The sequence below is a fragment of the Staurois parvus genome, unplaced genomic scaffold (genome assembly GCF_062004578.1).
Source record: "Staurois parvus isolate SC_StPar_1 unplaced genomic scaffold, SC_StPar_1.0 ptg000203l, whole genome shotgun sequence".
Lineage (NCBI taxonomy): Eukaryota > Metazoa > Chordata > Amphibia > Anura > Ranidae > Staurois > Staurois parvus.
In genome coordinates, this window is record NW_028317999.1 from 2,582,934 (window position 1) to 2,602,976 (window position 20,043).

General features: G+C 42.1%; 1 protein-coding gene across 1 annotated transcript in view; it reads left to right on the forward strand.

Moving 5' to 3' along the window:
• Window positions 1–1,130: 1,130 nt before the first annotated feature.
• Window positions 1,131–20,043, forward strand: part of KLHL14 (kelch like family member 14) — a 129,382-nt gene continuing 110,469 nt past the window's right edge. The window contains exons 1-2 of the mRNA XM_089678353.1: window positions 1,131–1,687; window positions 4,915–5,836. Coding sequence (XP_089534479.1) covers window positions 4,947–5,836 — 890 coding nt within the window. The 5' untranslated portion in view covers window positions 1,131–1,687; window positions 4,915–4,946. The remainder of the gene's footprint in view (window positions 1,688–4,914; window positions 5,837–20,043) is intronic.

A 20,043-nucleotide genomic window follows, 5' to 3' on the forward strand; every position in this document is an offset into this window, starting at 1 on the left:
AGCGTCCCTTTAGGTCAAAATCGGCTTTAGACCAGCTAGAGAACAGCGATAGTAAATCAGAACCACTTGCAGAATTGAGTGATAATGATTCGTGGGGAAATTCGCCATCAGACACTGAAAACGATTTTGCGACTTTGCTCAGTAATGTGCGAACTTGGCGCTCTATTTCAAATTTCAGTGTTTTTGGTTTGATTATATTATTGAATTAAATGTATTATTATATTATTATTTTTTATGATTATTTATTACATTATAATTTATTATTTCGTGTTTCAAATTTTAACATACCCGGGATGTTTACTAGACTCTTGTTCAGACAGATTTCAGTGAGTTATTCCTAAGAATTACAGGCCTACAATAAAAAAAACTACATATTTCCATGCAAAAATATTTAGCGCTTTGAGCACAGAATTATGGACATAATCAGACCGCTAGGGAGGTTAAAGTTTATTGAACCAAAAATGTACCGTGTTGCTTTTATAAAAGTCCCTGACCCTTTCCAAAAATGCAGCAGCTGAAAGACGCATAGATGTGAATGTGTCCCATAGGAAAATGGAATGCAGTGCGTTTCTGCAAAATGCACTATAAATGCATAGGTGTGAACTAGGCCTTAAACAGGCTTGGGACAAAGGTAAGGCAACATATTCTGAAAAGTGATGCGTTGTTTTTGTGCGGTGAGTCTTCCAGGACATGATGTAGAGGGGAGATCAGCCTCCAACTGCCTCCCCTTATCACACAGAAAGTTTGCACATAACATGAGCAGCTTCCACCTCATCCATCTCTAACCTGACAAGGATGTGGGCACAATTTCTGCTTTTTTGTGTGTGTATATGTGCTCTGAGGAGGGGGCGGGGAGGGATGGGATAAGAGTTTATTTTTTGTCATCTTCAGGAGACAGCTACTCATTCATCCAGATCACAGCTAAAAAAAAAAAAAAAAAAAAACTGGTCGCAGAAATTAGCAGTTTCGGCTCAGCAGCAAAGTCGCCAGCCTGTGAAGGCAGAGAGAAATTGACTAATTAGCAATGCGCACTAAAACTTGACGGTTCTTTATAGAGAGAGAGATGAGAGAGGGATGGGGAAAGGGAGGAGGAGGAGGACAAGGGGAGGGGGGGAGGGCTATGGTTCCCCCCTTTCTTTCTTCCAAAGATGTTTGAAATCGCAGTCATTTACGCTCGACAATTTTTACAATAGCCTTGAGCCATAATTTTGCGAGGCTCCTCAGCATCCATCCCCCTTGCATGGTCTCTCTCCACTGGCCATGCACGACCGTTTCTCTCCCCAACCGTGGATTTCCTATTACTCTCGTTACGACTCACTGAGCCCCAGGCCCAAGGATAATGATGTGTTGTTTCTTGGTAGCATAATTTGTCACACGTACATTTTTTTTTCCCTTCTTCTTCTCTTGCAGAAAAGCTGTGCTCATTCTCCCTCTCTCCTTCTCTCCTGCCTCTCTCCCTCTCACAATACTCCTCTTGCTCCTTTTTTCGAATTCACCATGATCAAATGATGTACAGCCAAATAAACAGAGTAGACTGACTGCTGCCTGGAGTTTGGGAAGCGACAAGGGGGCTTGATTCCTTTCCTTCCCCCTCCTCTGGAGCCAGCTGCCATCCCTCGAAAAAGGAACGACGAGTTCCATCGAAAAGCGAAAGTCAGCCTAGACTTTGGCATCTGTTGGCAAGCAGGTAAGTTTGTGGCCTGGTGTGTGTGTGTGTTTGTGTTGGGTGTCTTTGCTGTCTTCTGCTTTCTATAGAAGAAGGGAGAGGAGGGGGGTCAATTGTTGCCACTAAACTCTAAAAACAGAAACAATATACAGGCAAAGAATAGGAAAGGGGGGGGGAGAGCATCCGTGTCCGGGGAGATCCTATTGCTAATACACTGGCACATGCCGGAGAAGAGGGGGCCAAAGTAGTATGGGATACTACAAGTGCTATTAACCCCTCAGCAGCACTGGTTACGCTGTTAGGTTGACAAAAAAACACTGGTTCAGTTAAAAAATAATTGGAACACCTCTGTAGAAAGAATCCTATACTCATAGTTCATCCAACTAAAGGCATAAAAAAGGCATTGCAGTCCAGAGAGTAAGGGAAAATGTTACAACAATGGGACCCAAGGCAGATCTGCAGTGCAGCGGGACCGGTAAAGCATCTACACTGAGTGGGTCTCTAATATCCAGGAGACGGGATGAGCAGCTGAGCCTGGTGGCTGCCTCTTCCCTTATAGCCAGATTGCTGTCTGGTTCCCTCTTTTCTTCCCAGAGATTCTAGCTCAACTTTTTGGCATTTCAGTAGAAATTGAAAAGTCTTTTTTTTTTCTTCCTCTGCCAGAGATGCTTCTGATTGCTTTAAAATTGGTCCATGAAAGTACAGAAGCCAATGCCTAGGCAAAGCGTATGTGGTGTCAATTTGTAACATGGATCTAGTAGGGTGAACCTAGGAAAGAGGTATTTCTAGTCTGTTTAGTCAAGGAATACCAGAGTTGGATGCTAAGTAAACTGGGAATTGATTGAATGGCTAGGACGTGGATTTAGAAGGATGGAAGTAGGAAAGAGGTATCCCTAATCTGTTTAGTCAAGGAATATCAGAGTTAGGAAACTAAGTAAACTGGGAATTGTTTGGATGATCAGGACGTGGATTTAAAAAGGTGAAACTAAGAAAGAGGTGTCCCTAGTCAGTTTAGTCAAGGGATATCAGAATTAGGATGCTAAGTAAACTGGGAATTGATTGGATGGCCAGGATGTGGATTTAGAAGGATGAGACTAGGAATGAGATATCCCTAGTCTGTTTAGTCAAAGAATACCAGAATTGGGATGCTAAGCAAACTGGAAATTGATTGGATGACCAGGACGTGGTTTTGAAAGAATGAAACTAGTCAAGGAATACCAGAATTGAGATACTGAGTAAACAGGGAATTGATTAGATGGCCAGGATGTGGATTTAGAAAGATGAATGTAGGAAAGAGGTGTCTCTAGTCTGTTTAGTCAAGGAATACCAGAGTTAGGATGGCATGTAAGCTAGGGATTCACTAGATGACTAGAACATGGATATAGAAGAGTGAAAGTAGAGAATAGGTATCCCTAGTCTGTTTATCGGAATTAGGATGCGAAGCAAACTGCAAATTGATTGGATGACCAGGATGTTGATTTAGAAGGGTGAAAGTAGAAAAGAGGTATCCCTAATCTGTTTAGTCAAGGAATACAAGAATTAGAATGCTAAGTAAACACAGAAATGACTAGGACACCTGCAGTTCTTGGCATTTATTTATGTTACTAGAAAAAGTGTGCTGTGTGATTTATTCATGGGAGCATAGCAGAACATTTTAGGTTTTCAGAATAAGCAAGTATTTAGATAAAGATATTGTTATTTAATTAATCACATATGAATGGCAGGGCCATCCTTTTCTGGTTAGGGGCAACAACTGACAGATGAGTTCCAGGTGAATATACAGAGTTCCATCAGACATGGGTTCCAGTGTCAGACAATTCAGGATCCTTACTAGGAACGAATAGGAGGGACCACCTCTCTGATCACACCTAAACTTAGAAGTAACTGAAACATTTCAAAGTTCTGGGCAGCTTTAAGAGCTGTTGGAATGTTCAGATCGCTCAGTTTCTCAGTGTATTCAATGTCAGTTAGTAAAGCAAGCTGTTGGGAAACTGTCACAGTATTGTCAGTTGATCACATCCTGATGTTTTTCTCCTCATTGACCAGAATAACAAATTAGCTTTGTCAGTATGCTGTACATTAGTAGAATGTAGAAATATCTACACATTTATAAGAACTGCCCCAACTCCAGCACGCATCTGGGTTATGTTTAATAAGTTATAATACGACTATGTTCTTGTTATTTTAACTATTCGGTCAGTCATAACTGGGTACTGTGTTTTTGCAGCTTGTATTTGGTACACATTTCTGAGAAACATGAAATATTATTCAGGACAGTGAAATCATCAGCATAGTAAAAGGTGTAAGTGCTTTTTTTTATGTATTTATGGCATTTTGGAGTATCCACCACGCCCTAATGAAAGTTAACATTCTGCCAGTTGCACTGGTGGTTTGTCAATAGCTTTCATGTACATTCATTTATAGTCAGCTTTTCCTATAGTTACCATATCCTTCCATATCCATGGTTTATTATGGCATCAAAAATAATATTTCCTCCTGTGTACTGTTGATTCTTCCAGGACCTGTACAAGAATAATGGTAAGGTGAAAGGTACTAACAAAATTGATTTTTTTGCTGTCCTGACTTGCATTAGTAACTTACCAGAATTGTTTAAAAAGTGGAGTTCCCTTTTCAACAATGTACTGCTGGGTTTACGTTTGATATATTTAAGTCTATATTATAAAAAAAAAAACAGTCGTACTCTCCAAAATAGGATTTTTGGAGTGAAAAGGAAAAGCTAAAGTTTCTCAATGTTATGTTAATCAGACTGTACACACAGTGACCATTACATTTATTTTAGTGCTGTAAAAATACTGTACATGTGCATATAAAAAGAAGCGTACATAATTGTCCATAAAAACACAATCCATACACATACCCCCAAACTACTTGATGGCAGTACTGTTCTTGGATGTCCAAAAATCTTCTGGGTTGTCCTTTCCTGTTAGCTGTAGCGTCTATGATAGCATAACAGAGAAGAAGCAAGACACTTAGAATAGGATGCTTGATAAAAAATATACATTTATCTGTACTATTGTCCTACGGGTTCCAGTTTTTTGGAAAATATTTTGTTCATTTGTTATTTAGACAGTCATGACACTTTTCATGTTCATAGTATTAAAGCACCTTAGTCTATCACAACAACTTATATGCAGCACAGCAACATCCAATTATTGCTGTTATAATAAAGGTTATTTTTATATTCTCTATATCTCTTACTGAATGTTTTAATATCATTTTTGCTTTAGGTTTCATCAACAGGTAGAACGTGAGGCCGGCCATGTCCAGATCGGGGGACAGGACTTCTACATTTGACCCGAGCCATAGTGACAATCTGCTGCATGGTTTGAACCTCCTGTGGCGAAAGCAGCTCTTCTGCGACGTGACATTGACTGCACAAGGACAGCAGTTCCACTGCCATAAAGCAGTGCTTGCATCCTGCTCCCAGTACTTCAGATCTCTCTTCTCTAGCCACCCTGTCCAGGATGGTCTGTCTTCTGTCCCAAAGGATCAGCAACAGCAGTCAGAGGAGCCTGGGACACCCTCCTCCTCCCCTGATGATAAGCTGCTGGTCAGCCCCAGGGCCATAAATAACCTGGTATTGCAAGGCTGTTCTTCAATTGGGCTGCGTTTGGTGCTGGAGTATCTCTATACAGCAAATGTAACCTTGTCTTTAGATACAGTCGAGGAGGTATTATCTGTCAGTAAGATCTTGCACATCCCTCAGGTCACAAAGCTTTGTGTACAGTTTCTGAACGATCAAATCTCAGTGCAGAACTACAAGCAGGTGTGCAAAATTGCTGCCTTGCATGGCCTGGAGGAAACCAAGAAGCTGGCCAATAAGTATCTGGTGGAGGATGTGTTGCTGCTCAATTTTGAAGAGATGCGTTCCATGCTGGACTCTTTGCCACCCCCAGTGGAGTCTGAGCTCGCTCTCTTTCAGATGTCTGTACTATGGCTGGAGCATGACAGGGAAACCCGCATGCAGTATGCACCAGATCTGATGAAAAGGCTTCGCTTTGCTCTCATCCCAGCTCCAGAGCTGGTGGAAAGGGTGCAGTCAGTGGACTTTATGAGGTCTGACCCTGTATGTCAAAAGTTACTGCTGGATGCTATGAACTATCACCTGATGCCTTTCAGACAGCACTGCAGGCAGAGCATAGCCAGCAGGTGAGGCCTTTCTTAATATGTTTCCAATATTAGCCACACCAGAATATTCTTTCACGCGAACCTGAAATGCAAACCACTCACCTAACCTAGTGTCACCATCACATAACTAAGACCTTAGTGGGACCTGCGTATAAGGTCTGTTTTCTGTATAAGTGTCAGTGTCCTCATGCACAGATAATTCTGAGCCAATGTTTTGAAAGTCTGGCACCCCCAAATTTGGTTACCCATCACATAATAGGCCAGAAATGAGGTTTATGATGTGCTAGGGGTGCAGGAACTCAACCCATGTGAACCAGTATATTTATATAAAAACCGGACCTGACATGTAGGCTCCCAGGGGTGTCTTCTATATGCTGACAGCACTAGATTTGTATTTCACGTTTGTTATAATTGTGCCATTGTCATTTCACAAGTGATTAACGGTTGTGGTTGACTTTCTAAAATTTGATCTAAAGTGACCCCATTAAAATATATTGCTTCAGTAATCAGTCAGCCAGAGACTCAAGTCATATTCTGTATTTGCTGGATTATCAGCTTTGTATTTTTATTTTTAGGGATTTTGGCAGTGTGGCCTTACCACCTGAGCTTCCATATCAGATATAGCTATGATATCTCACTGTTTGTGTTCCTTTATTTACTCTCTATATTATGGGGAATGCAACAGTGAGACTCCAGTGACTGAAAGAAATAAACCAGTGGATATAAATCAGCCGCTCCTAGCTAAAAGACACATTTTGGTGTGTACTGACCCTTGTCCCTAAATGAAACATTTTATAAAATATAAAAATCTTGCTTCATCAATTTTCTTTACATGCTGTTTAACGCTGATTATGCATGTCTAACAATTTGTCTCAATACGTCTGGGTTCACATCTGGGCGTTTGTTGCAGGGAGCTTTTCTGCAGGCACAGCAGCCCATTCATTTGAATGGGCTGCTGTACCTGTGGGAAACGCAGGGAAAAGGTCGCAGACCCTTTTCTGAAACTGCTTTGGCACCATGTGGTTCTGTGCAATTTTGCGCATGAAAACAGCACCCCGTTTTCTGGGGTTGCCGATACATGGGGTTGCCGTTAAAGTGTTACTAAAGCGAGGACTATATCTATATCATTCACTATATCTGGTCTCCCACAGTACACACAACATGGACATGCAATTATTTTAGTAAATATAAACTGCTAAATACCTTTTATCATCATCAGTATATAGCAGTCTTGTGACTTTTATCAGTGTACAGCAGAGCACATGTTAAAGCTTGTAGAAGGAGTGTTCATTCTGCTTTAGGAGGATGCAGAACCCCTGACCTTTGTCTGGACAGTGCTGATTGGCTCTGTGCTGATCACATGCACTCTCCCAAGAAAAAAAAAACCTTTCTAGCAATACACACCAAACTGAGCACGTGCAGAGTGACTCCACATGTCAGGCAGATAAGACGGGGGCACTGGAAGAAGGGAAGGATCAGAGAAGTCAGGATCAAACAACTTTTGTACACAATGCAGAGGATTAACCCCTTAGGTTCCACAGTGAGTATAACAAGCATGTTTTACTGCATATATAGACTGATTTTACTGTTGTGGGTTTAGTAACACTTTAAAGCGGAGCTCCACCCAAAAGGGGAAGTTCTGCTTTAAGAACTGCTCCCCCGCTCTCCATTAAGGATTGTCAGCTTTGTGGGGCGGAGGGGAGTGGGTACCCAAATTTGACAGGTACCTGCACCCACTTCCGGTCCGATCGCCTAGGCGATCAGAAGCGGAGGGTGTCATCACTCCCTGTAGTCTTTTGGGACACGTGACAGGTCCCAGAAGACTACAGGATCATTCATGAAGCGCAGCGCTACTCAAGCATGAGCAGTGGGTACCCGGCTGTGAAGCCGCAGCTGTCACAGCCGGGTGCCCACACTGAAGATACCGGCCTCCTGGAATACAGGATGGCCGGCGAAACGGGCTGCGGGGGACACACCACGAGACTGAGGAACAGGCATGTGGCTGTTTTTTAGAAGTCAGCAGCTACAGTTTTTGTAGCTGCTGACTTTTATTTTTTGACAGGGTGAGTGGAACTCCGCTTTAAGAATTAGTGACCGTTTTTGCCTTCGAATGCTTGCGTGTTTGAGAACGCATGCCACATACAGGCAGTACTGCACTCTCAATAGTGTGAATCTACCCTAACACCTGTTGTGTATGTTATGCCATCTTACAAGAACATTCTCTAGAACAACTGGATAGATGTCATCTGTGTACATCAATTTTTTTTTTACCTTGGATACAGTGGGGAAGGATTAGAACTCCCGTCAGGTCTTACTGCTTTCTGCTTTCAGAGGCTCTATTGGAGAGATTCCTTCCCTGAAACGGTTGTCTTCAGGACAGGAAGTGAGGGGAAATCGCTCTAACAGCAACACAGAAGTAAAAATGCTCTTTCAAGTTAGGTAGGGTAATGCTAGAACCCCCGCTAGTTGTTCACCAGTGTCTGTTTTCCTTTGACAGAGTTTTCCTCACTTCCTGTCTGGTAAAAGTTTGTCCCCAGAACAAAAAGTGAGGGAAAATCTCTTACAGAGCCCCAGGTAGCAGTAAAACCTGACAGGGATTCTAGCATTTCCTCATCTTGTCCAAAATTTAAAAAAAGTTTTGAGCCTAGATACACTTTAAAGTAAAACTCCAGCCTAAACATGACTAGTCATAAAAATGTCCCCTTCCCAACACTTGTGCAGGTGAGATGAGGGAGCGCTACAAACGGATGGGCCATAACGAGCCTATGGGTGACATCACTGTTCAGGCATTCCCATCTCCTCACCCCTGTGGCTGACACAGGTGATCACATGACTGGGCCAAGTGGGCTGAAAAAAGGTAAGTATATACATCTTTTCTACACAGGTTAGTCAGCATAGGTGTTAGGAGGGGAGAAGGGGCAGTTTTAGAACTACTTAGGTTGAGGTTTTAATTCTACTTTAAGGGGCATATTTAAAAAACAGTGAAGGGGTCTTTCTCCAAACATTCTTTGGTGGTGAATCATTTGCTGTCATTTAAAAATTGTAGAAGAAAGGCATAGCCCCCAGTGTAGTCTCCCTGCAGTTTGGCATTTTCCCAGTAATGACTTACAATGCCTTGTTCTGCACTGTGTCTCTATGTGGAGGCGGCCATCTTTGTAGAGATGGGATTTTGCTTCCTCGTGTCAGAGTCTCCAGAAGAAAGAAGTGTGAGCAGCAAAGTAAGGACATCACCAAAATACCTGAGGTTATCAGTCAGAGGCTCCAATGCCTCATATTTCACACTGTAGATATACAGCTATAAGGCTGTATGCACAGGGGAATCTAGGCACACTCACGTTCCAGGAAGTGCTCAGTTGTTTTTCAGTTTTTTAGGAAGGATTTGAGACATAAGATTATATTTCCCTAGTGTTGCTTAAGCGCAATTAATATTTTTAAATGTTCTCTGTAACATTTTCGAGTTGAGGTCCACTTTAAGGCATAAAGTAACTTTGAAAATAAAAATTAAAAATACACACTCCTGCGCCACGGGATAATCTCCAACCGAAGGTATCAGATGCTGCTGTGCACTAGTGTAAAACACCAAATCATAAAAACCAGAATCAACAGCGCAAAACAATACCCAAACCAAATTAATTACATAATAATAAAAAATATAAATTAAATAAAATATATTATAGTGTCCATAAAAAACTTAACGTGTCCAAAAAAACTTAAAAATAAACATAAAGTCCTTTCTCCCAAATTCCAGAGTGCTTCAACAAAAAAATATTAATTTTAGGGTTATCCTCCTGTGATTTGTGCTTCCACCATCCACCAGTGCTGTGACCAACATAAACCGCTCTCACCAGATATTGGTGAATAATAGGCCTTTTAGGACTTTTTAGGGATCCTACACCAACTCTACAGCCTCCAGACCTCCATTCCACCATACAGGGCTAGGATAATCCTTCCACTCACTTCTTGATAAAGATTTCCAAACCCGCTCCACAGTTGTGCTTTCTGCAGATCTGAAAACCTGAGAGCCTCCAGTCTGCTTGTCAATGGGAATCCCCTACCACCTGTGGTAGGAACAGGCTTCGGGCTGCAATGTCCTTTCCTTGGCCTCCTTTTTCTATGATTTCCATCACATGTAGGAAGCCTGCTTTCTCCCTTCCTACATGTGATGGAAATCATAGAAAAAGGAGGCCAAGGAAAGGACATTGCAGCCCGAAGCCTGTTCCTACCACAATTCCCATTGACAAGCAGACTGGAGGCTCTCAGGTTTTCAGATCTGCAGAAAGCACAACTGTGGAGCGGGTTTGGAAGTCTTTATCAAGAAGTGAGTGGAAGGATCATCCTAGCCCTGTATGGTGGAATGGAGGTCTGGAGGCTGTAGAGGGGGTGTAGGATCCCTAAAAAGTCCTAAAAGGCCTACTATTCACCAATATCTGGTGAGTGCGGTTTATGTTGGTCACAGCACTGGTGGATGGTGGAAGCACAAATCACAGGAGGATAACCCTAAAATTAATATTTTTTTGTTGAAGCACTCTGGAATTTGGGAGAAAGGACTTTATGTTTATTTTTAAGTTTTTTTTGGAAACGTTAAGTTTTTTATGGACACTATAATATATTTAATTTAATTTATATTTTTTATTATTATGTAATTAATTTGGTTTGGGTATTGTTTTGCGCTGTTGATTTTGGTTTCTATAAAGTAACTTTGGTTTATATAAAACAGGAATGTATAAAATTAGTAAATACATTGTATCAGTGCTGGGACACAGTAACCTAGCGCACTGGGCAAAGATGCCAAACTGCGCCCCCCAAAGAGGTATGAGCATTATATGTCAGCAGAACCCCCCCAAAAAGAATTAAGCACTAATCTGCAAGCTAACCCCCTAGGTATATATTCAACTTGCAAGCCAAAATTCTCCAGAAACTAAAATTCCCCTACTCCCAGTACAAATCCCCACCCTGCTGAAATCCCCCTCCCAAAACAAATCTTTGACGCCCAGGGTTTCCTTACCTGCTCTTTGCTAGGAAAAGATGGGGACAGGTAAGGAAACCCTGCACAGTTCCAATATGAGAGTCCAGATGCAGAAGCACTGCAGTGATAGGAGGAGGAGCTGGAGGGAAGAGAGAGCACAGCCCGCACCTCTTCCCAGATCTCTTCTCTTCTCCTGATTCTGCCCGTCACTTCCTCCACTAAGCTGACAGTAGTAGTGATGCTGCTGAAACTACTCTTGTCAGCTTGTAGCAGCAAGAACTCTTTAAGTGGTGCCCCCCTACCTCACATGATACCACAGCACCCAGGGCAGCTGTCCCTCCTGCCCACCCCTTGTCCTGGCCCTGCATTGTATATCAAATATGAAATTGTGATAATTCTAGGAGGAAACTTATTCCTATACATGGCTGGTTCCCTGACACTTATCCTATTAAATTGTACTATAGATGGGCTAGAAAAAGCCATGTTTAGGCCTTCTACATTCGAATATCCAAAAAGAACACTCACAATTACACTAAAATGTCAAAATGTATGCCTTCATAAAAATTAATGCTCCGAAAAGCAAAATGCATTTCTTAAAAACTAGTGGGAACTACAGCATTATGCCAGTCACCATTGTTGTCAATGGCTGCAATGTTATAATAGTTTACATAAATGCCAGGTGTATGCCAGCACATCTAATGAGAGTAATGTGTGGGCAGCCATTGTTGACCTCCTTGTAAAAATACTAGTTGCCTGTCTGTCCCTGGCCTAGTTACTTGGATGGATGAATTGCACATATAAAAGAAGTGAGAGAAGTTGGAATTCCTAACCTTCATACTTCTTCTAAGTGACTTAAAATATACTGAGGACATAGGATCAACATGATAGGTAGGCAACTGATATTTTCAGATTCAGAAGCCACCAATGGCAACCACAATGCTTTCTCACTAGAAGTTTCTTGGGCAAAGAAAAATCCTGCATCGCAGTCAGGCTCCCATGCATTGTAAGGGTTAAATGCTCATGGGGTGCCAGTAAAAAAAAAAATTGTGAATAAATAAAAATAAATTTTATGTAATTTCTTAATTTTCCAAGTCCTTGTGACCAGAAAATTAAAACATCAAAAAACTTGAACTACTAAATACCTTGGACTGTCTATTTTCCAGAAAGGGGTCATTGGGGGGGGGGGGGTATATGTACTGTTCTGGCATTTTAAGGCCTCAAGAAATGAGAGGCTGTCAGTACATCAAGGTTGATCAATTTTCAAATTTATACACCTTAGTTTGTAGACTCTATAACTGCATTACGTACTCCTGACCCCTGCACTCTATGCATTACTTACTCCTGACCTCTACACTTTGTATGTTACACCTTCCTGACCGATGTGCTCTGTGAGTTACTTATTCCTGACCCCTGTACTCCATGCATTATGAACACCTTAACCCCTGCACTCTGTGTAATATATACTCGGACCCCTGCACTTCATGCATTACTTACACCTGACCCCTGCACTGTGTACATTTCTTACTCCTGACCTCTGTGCTTTACACAGACCTGACCTCTGCACTGTGTGTTAAAAACTCTTGTCCCATAGCAGAGCAAGTTCAAGTTTTATTTAACCATGCTCCTTTAAGCCTCTCTCACTGTTACTGCAATGTGATGACACTCACAATTCACCACTGCACACTACCTGTGCCACATTGTTTCTCTACTCATGATACCCAAGGCATTTTGTCCTTATAACTTGAATAACTGCCTCTTTTTCAAAAGTCTGTGACCAATTGATTTAGTGCTTGTTAACCTCCCTAGCGGTATTCCCGAGTGTAGCTCGGGGTAGAGTTTCAGTAGCAAAAGCGGTAACCCCGAGCTACACTCGGGCTTACCATGCAGCGTTGCATAGGGAGTCCCTGCATCGCTTACCTTGTCCTTCGCTCCCGCGATGCGTCCCCTACAGCATCCCTGGCCATCTCCTCCGGCCGATGCCGGCATCCGGCTTCCGTGTTCCAGTCCTTGTGACGTCGGGACGTACGGGCGCTGGAAGCGGCGGCAAATTTGAAATTTAAAAAAAAAATGTCATTTTTTTAAAAATGATTATTACATAGTAAAACATTGCTGTTTCAAAACATTTCACATACATTTTGTCCCTACTGCTTTGTCCTATCCCCTGCCTGCATTTTGACAGTTCTTTCTGCCTGGAAACTTAGAAAAGTCCATGGCGTCCAAAAAGCGTCTCTTTATGTCAAAAGCGGTTTTAGACCAGCTAGAGAACAGCGATAGTAAATCTGAACCACTTGCAGAATTGAGTGATAATGATTCGTGGGGAAATTTAGCATCAGACACTGAAAACGATTTTGCGACTTTGCTCAGCGATGTGCGAACTTGGCGCTATATTTCACATTTCAGTGTTTTTGGTTTGATTATATTATTTAATTACATTTATTATTATTATATTTTTATTTTTTATGATTATTTATTAAATTATAATTTATGATTTTGTGTTTCAAGTTTTATCATATCCGGAATGTTTACTAGACTCTTGTTCGGACAGATTTCAGTGAGTTATTCCTAAAAATTACAGGCCTACAATAAAAAAAACAAACATATTTCCATGCAAAAAAATGGTACCGCTTTCAGCTCCAAAAATCTGAAATAATCATACCGCTAGGGAGGTTAAAATGGGGGGGGGGGTTTGGGGGTGTGATTACAGTTTGGGATGTGGTTAAAAGTAAATGTGTGGTCAGTAGGGTGTCTCTGAATTTCATTTAGAAAATTTGTCAAACATATAATAATAGAAGGACAATATCTAATAAAAAAAAGTTTGCATTGTGTATTATGCTATAACAACGCCTTTTAAAGTGGAACTAAAGTTTGCAGATACTCACCCTCTCTACAGTGACCCCTTGCTGGCTCCAGCATCTTCTCCCCAGCTTCTTCCGGATCCAGGGTTTTTGGCTGTTTTGATTGGCTGGTGGGGAAATAATGTAGTTCCCATGCATGTACACAGAAGTATATTCATTCTGGCACTAAAATGTGCCAACAGTGTACACTGAGCTGCACAAGTGCATCTCTGTGTACATTCTAAAGAAGATTGCAAACAGGCAGGTACATTTGTTTTACTGGAGAGCAGACATAGCAGGGGAGATTTCCTAAAACGCAAGCACTCAGAATCTGGTGCAACTCTGCATAGTCACCAATCAGCTTCTAACTTCAGCTTGTTCAATTAAGCTTTGACAATAAAACCTAGAAGCTGATTGGTTACTGTGCAGAGCTGAACCAGATTCTAAGTACTTCAGTTTTAGTAAATCTACCCCAGCATGTCTCTTTTGCAATAAAGAGCCTTCTTGCTAGCAAATTTTTAATTTGTTTACTTTAGTTCCTCTGTAAAAATGTAACCATATCAATCTTATCCTGTGACTAATAGGGCTCATTTACACTTGCTTCAAAATGTGGCATTGGACACACTTTTTTAAAGCACTCTGAATGCCAATCAAAGCATCTGTCACTAAACAAAATGGTAAGCTTGCAGTCCTGTTTACACCTTGCGTTTGCTTTGCTTTAAAAAGTATACCCCTTGCTGCTTTCTTGGTGCTTCAAAACGTCTCCAACGCCTCCATAGAAGTCTATGACAAAGCTTGCGAGCACCTGCAGTGTTTGAGAGGCTTTTATTAAGCTTTAGGCTTATTTTGTTTTGTAGGTACTGCAGGTACAGGATATCTCATACCTGCAATACCTAAAGCTGAATAAAGACCTCTCAAAAGCTGCAGGTGGTGGTGAGCGTTGTCATAGACTTCTACGGAGACTTTGGAGGTTGAACTGGGAAACCAACAAGAGAACTAGAAAGACATCATCAGCAGTCACTTCTGGTTCATGTGTAAATATATATATATATATATATATATATATATATATATATATATATACACACCAGGGGCAGACTGACAACTCATGGGGCCCCCGGGCAATAGGGGATCATGGGGCCCCTGTGTCCTTGCCCAAACTCAAAAAAGCCTATGAAAAAGGTACCAGGGGCATCTCATGAATGAATACATATATATATTCTGGAAGTGTCCGGTGCAGATGTCACATCTGGTATGCAGCAAGGAGCAGCAGAAAGGTGAGCGGGGTCTGGACTAGAGTAGAGCAACTATCAGACGGCATGCGTGGTGTGCAACATTGGAACACTGTATCAGAAGGTGAGCAGGTACCAGAGAGGGAGAAATGACTGGCAGAGGATCAGCAGAGCTAGGGCACCAGAGCAGGAGAAACTAGCAATGTCACAGGTGGTGTGCAGCAGGGGAGCAATATAGCTGGAGGTGAGTGGGGACCACAGAGAGAGGAGTATCAGCAAACCAGAGGATCAGCAGAGCTGGAGGTTTATATTGAGTGGGGGATCAGTTGAGCTGAAGGTTACTACTAAGCAGGGGATCATCACCGTTGGCGGTTACTACTGAGCGGGGGATGAGCAAAGCTGGGAGTACTACTGAACAGGGGATCTGCTGAATAAGGATACTAAAAAGCTGGGGATCTGCGGAATGAGGGTACCGTCGAGCTGGTGATCTGCTGAACAGGGGTACTAATAAGCTGGGGATCGTCTGAGTGGGGGAACTACTGAGCTGGGGTTCTACTGGGCCCCTTTAAAACAAACCAAAATTCATCACACATACAGGGCATGTGCCAAGCTTCATTCAAACTTCAAAAAAATATCACCAAAGCATAATTGATGCATCACAGAAGCATAAAAAATACATCATAAAAGCATGGTATGCTCTTTAATGTGTGTTACAAGTCAAAACAAGTGTAAATGAGCCCTTATAGTATTCATACAGTATAATTCCAACTTTATGAAGAAAAAATAGTTCCCTCAAGGGGTTCTCTAAAGATATTACATGGATTTTAGGAAACATTTTGCAAATTGCTTGTCTTTGGTTCCTTCTAAAATACCTCACCAAAAATGAAAATACTATTTTAAGGAATGCCTGTAATATGGCTTGTAGCTAAGTACAAAGTCAATCAGGCAGCCAAGTAATCCTGGGGTCTTTTGTACACAAATAGTATACAGAACACACAGTGGCAGTTGTAAAAAAAAAAAAAAAGTGTGCGTGTATGTATATAAAATCTTAAATTACATTATATGATTTTTAGTGAAAGTCTAATGCTTATTACTAATACAGAAATAAACCTGTTTTCACATTTTACTTTGCTGCTGCAGGCATTTCTGTACACATACAAACTATTCTGGACATTGGTTGTTTGGTTCTTATTAATCAATGTCCAATAACAGTGGAGTTTACATAATATGCAAACCTTGACTGTGATTCATGTTCTTAGACCAGTAGTATTTCACAGAAAATTGCATTCACAAAGCAGTAAAACAGATTCATGACTTTGATTGGATATTACTGTCATGTTATTATGAATAATTGTGATTCCATTTACTATTTGGTTCATTATTAGATGTATGTTACTAAGTCACAGCAAGGACATGATTTGTAGTGTATACCTCTCACAAGCCTGTAATGTGTAATATGTTGTTTAGCAAGTTATCAGTGCTGATGATTAATATTGAGTTACTATAACATTCTATACAAGTACTGTATTTAATATGACATATTCAGATGTATCTTATATTCGCTCACCAGTACACTAGGCTCTGCTCTTCGTGTGCACAGCAACAGGTCTGCAGGCACTGGTTTCCCTGCACTGTCTTCCCTAATCTTTCATAATTTGCCTAGGTAAAGTTCTGGTCTCTCCTCTTCTATGTGCAGGAAATCCTAAGTATTAAAATTTGCAGCCCATAACCTCCATTGCATAGTGCTCCTTTTTGGACTACCCCATGATCCTCATTGCTGCACAGCATGTCCTCTCTTCCACTGTCGATTAGTTGCTGCCAGAAAGAAGTAGGAGCAGGAGCTAGGTGGAACATCACACAGTCTGCTCTGATCCTTAGTGCAGCAGGAGGAAGATGTCTGCCCACAGCACAACAGGGAAGTGAGAGGAGAGAGACCATTTGGAAAACATACAGCCTGGTACTACTTTCACTGACAACATGGTGGTGGTGGTGGAGGGTTTAGAGAGAGAGAGAAAGAGAGAGTGGCAGCAGCCGGCTATAGTCACAGGGGTTGCCAGAACAAGTGTCTCCATTGGAAGATTTCCCCTCTATTCCTGTTCTGGTGAACACTCAAAATCCGGGGTATTCCTTCACTTTCAACTTTGTTGGTAATGATCACCCCGATGAATAGAAAGGGTGAATCTCCATAACAGCAAAAAAAACCTGACAGGTGTTCTCTACACTCTATCGACATAAAAAAATATTGCCTTTAGTTACATTTCAAAGGAGAACTCTCACCAGAACTTAAAAACACTTGTTATATCTCTCGGGGGACCCAGTGCATATAGCACTTGTGCCAGTTAAATCCTGGCTGTCTGTTGCCCACCATATGCAGAAGCCCAATTTTAGGTGATATGGGGGCTGCTACGTCAGGCGCCGCAGACCAGGTCACTTGCCCTGCACATGGGATGCCTTTACTCTTGCTTGTCAATACCCCGGGAAAAGGTGGAGACTGGTCTTGGGGAAAAACTCAACCAGGGATGTTCAATTTGTGTCGCCCGACACCCGGAACATGTAGTTCTGGGCGCTGGGCAGGTAGTTTCTCTTAACCTTTAGCCCTGCTGCAGGCAAGCAGCAAGACTCACCTGTCAGGCGGAAGTATTCGCGGGGTAGCGCTGCCACCCAATTGCTTCCACACAACTCACTACAGTGCCAGTCTCCTCTGCTGCCCCCCCCCCCAAAAAAAAACGCAATCCTGCCCGCTGTCTCCCGGGCTCCGCTTGCCCTTATGCGGGCCTGAGACCTGTTCAAGGAGCACCAGTGGATGGAGGGGAGGGAGGAGACCGATCCCCTCCCCTTCTTGTCCTGACCCAGAAGTGAAGAGGCCGGGAAAGAATGTAATGCAGTGCGATGTGTACTGCATTGCATCCAGTGGAGTACAGGGGAGACATCCAGGGTCTTTTAGACCCTGGATGTCTCAATAAAGAAAACTTGTTTCCAAAAATAGTCACATAGGGATCTTTTTATCTCCTATCTGATGAAAGAAAAAATGTAAAAATGTTTTACAATTGTAAAAACGTAAAAGCACACACCGGGGCACCGACACATGAAAACGTCAATTGCGATACACATTACATATCACCGCACGTGCCAGAATGAGAGCAATAATTTCAGCACCAGACCTCCTCCATAACACTAAACTGATGATCTATAAGGGGCTTTAAAAGCATCACATATAGAAAATACTGTATAGGATACCAAAGTTTGTTACCATTTCACAGCACACGCAAATTCACGGTTTAACATGTGTATCTATGTACTCGGTGCAACCTCATCTTTTATAGTTTAAAAAAATGGATCATTTATTGCTTTTTTGTGCCCTAAAATTAAGTGCATTTTTTACTTAAATTTTGCGTTTCCTAAACTTTTTTAGTAATATCGCGTGGCATAAAAAATTGGAGTTACCACTATTTTGTTCTCTAGGGTCTCTGCTTTCAGAAAAAATATAATGTTTTGGGTTTTTTTTGTAATCTTCAGGCCTAAAATTATTTTTTAATTGTGTTTTTTAAATGCAAAAAAATGCAAAATGGGCTCTGGCAGTGAAAGGGATAATGGATAAGCCCGACACTCCCCTTTCCTGACGAGCACCCAATCAGTGCTCATTACGCTGCAAGCCGCAGACGTTCCTAATATCACTCCAATTTAAATACAGTTTTGGTTAAAATCTATTTTTTTTATCTGTACAAGTAGATTGTCATGAGGGACAAGTAGATTGGAACCCCGTTTTTGTCCCTGGACAAGTAGTTTTTTCAAAAATTTCCACATCCCTGTCAACCATAAGGCAGACCTTACCCTTGAACAGATATAATGGACTGCAGGCATACACTTAGTTATCTGTTCCTCTTCCGTACCTGTGCACAGTCTGGGGACCTTTGCGCCACTGATCTGCTTCCAATGATATGGGAGGCAGACATGCTCATGGAGAGAGAGTGCCAACAGCAACTCCTCCTGTAAGAGGCTATCCAACCTCCCACATGTACACATTTTCACCGTATTACACTGTATTAACTCTTACATTGTTGTCTCCGTACCCCAATGTGCTTAGCTGATCCACGCTGTAAACTATCTGTGCTGGTTACTTACGTTACACCCCTTGAGTAACTTCAGATCAGGCAAGGACAAAGTTTCAAAAGTTTTGCTAGAAACTCTCAGAATAACAGTTCCAAAACAAAGTGCAGAGTCTTTTCCATAAACTAATCCCTAACTCTTGTGGCTGCCCCAGCATACCTGCACAGGCAAGAGTCCATGCAAAGCACGGTGGCAGATCTCCAGAACAGGTGTTCTTCAGGGAGGTCTGCAGGTCCCAGCAATCCCCTTACATGGCGGATGTGACAGCAGGAAAGCTTGCTGTCTGAGGTGGAACTGTCCCCCCCTCTCTTTTCTCTGTCTTCTGTGTCTTCTTTCCATGCAACAGACTGTGTGAGTAGGAAGAATCCCCTTTTATTAATAGCACAGGGAGAGAGGCAGAGCTCAGTAGAAAGTGTCGGAAACAGGTTTCACTCTCGGCTCGGGCAGCAGCTGTCCCACTAACCAGTATTTCAACCTGCTTACATATGGGGAAAGGGTATACAGGTGACACTGAAACCACAGCCCTCTATTCTTGCAGCTTGTATTGTGAATGATGGTGCATGAAGAGGAGCACCGTTATTCACAAAAACACAAGCTCACAACAACATACACCGTCAGCTACTACACTAGTCTCTCTCAAACAAATGTGGTAGTCGTGTGTGTTATTGTGGATGACGGCACACCTCTCTATTTGCCGTCATTCATAATACATGCCATACATGCAGTAATTTCCTGCAAACTAACTGGTGTTTGCAGGAGATTGAAGGCTTAGTCTTTAAGTCAGTACAAAGGAGAAGAGGCACAGGGCTACATGCCAAGGAGAGCTACAGATGTTCCATCTTGATGTTTTCAGAGGCAGGGACTGTGCAGGTTCTGTGTCTTTACCGCCCCCTCTTTTCTTTGCTCTGTCTATCACAACTAATTGAAGCTTGTGGTGTGACCTTTCCCCAAAACATATGAATACTACAGCTGCTGACTTTTAACTGACCTGTCCAGGGATCCAGTGCTGTCTTCAGCTGTGCCAGTTCTATGCCAGCCTTTGGGACCCTGGCACCCCCATGCTAACTGTGAGAAGCTGGCTGTGACTCC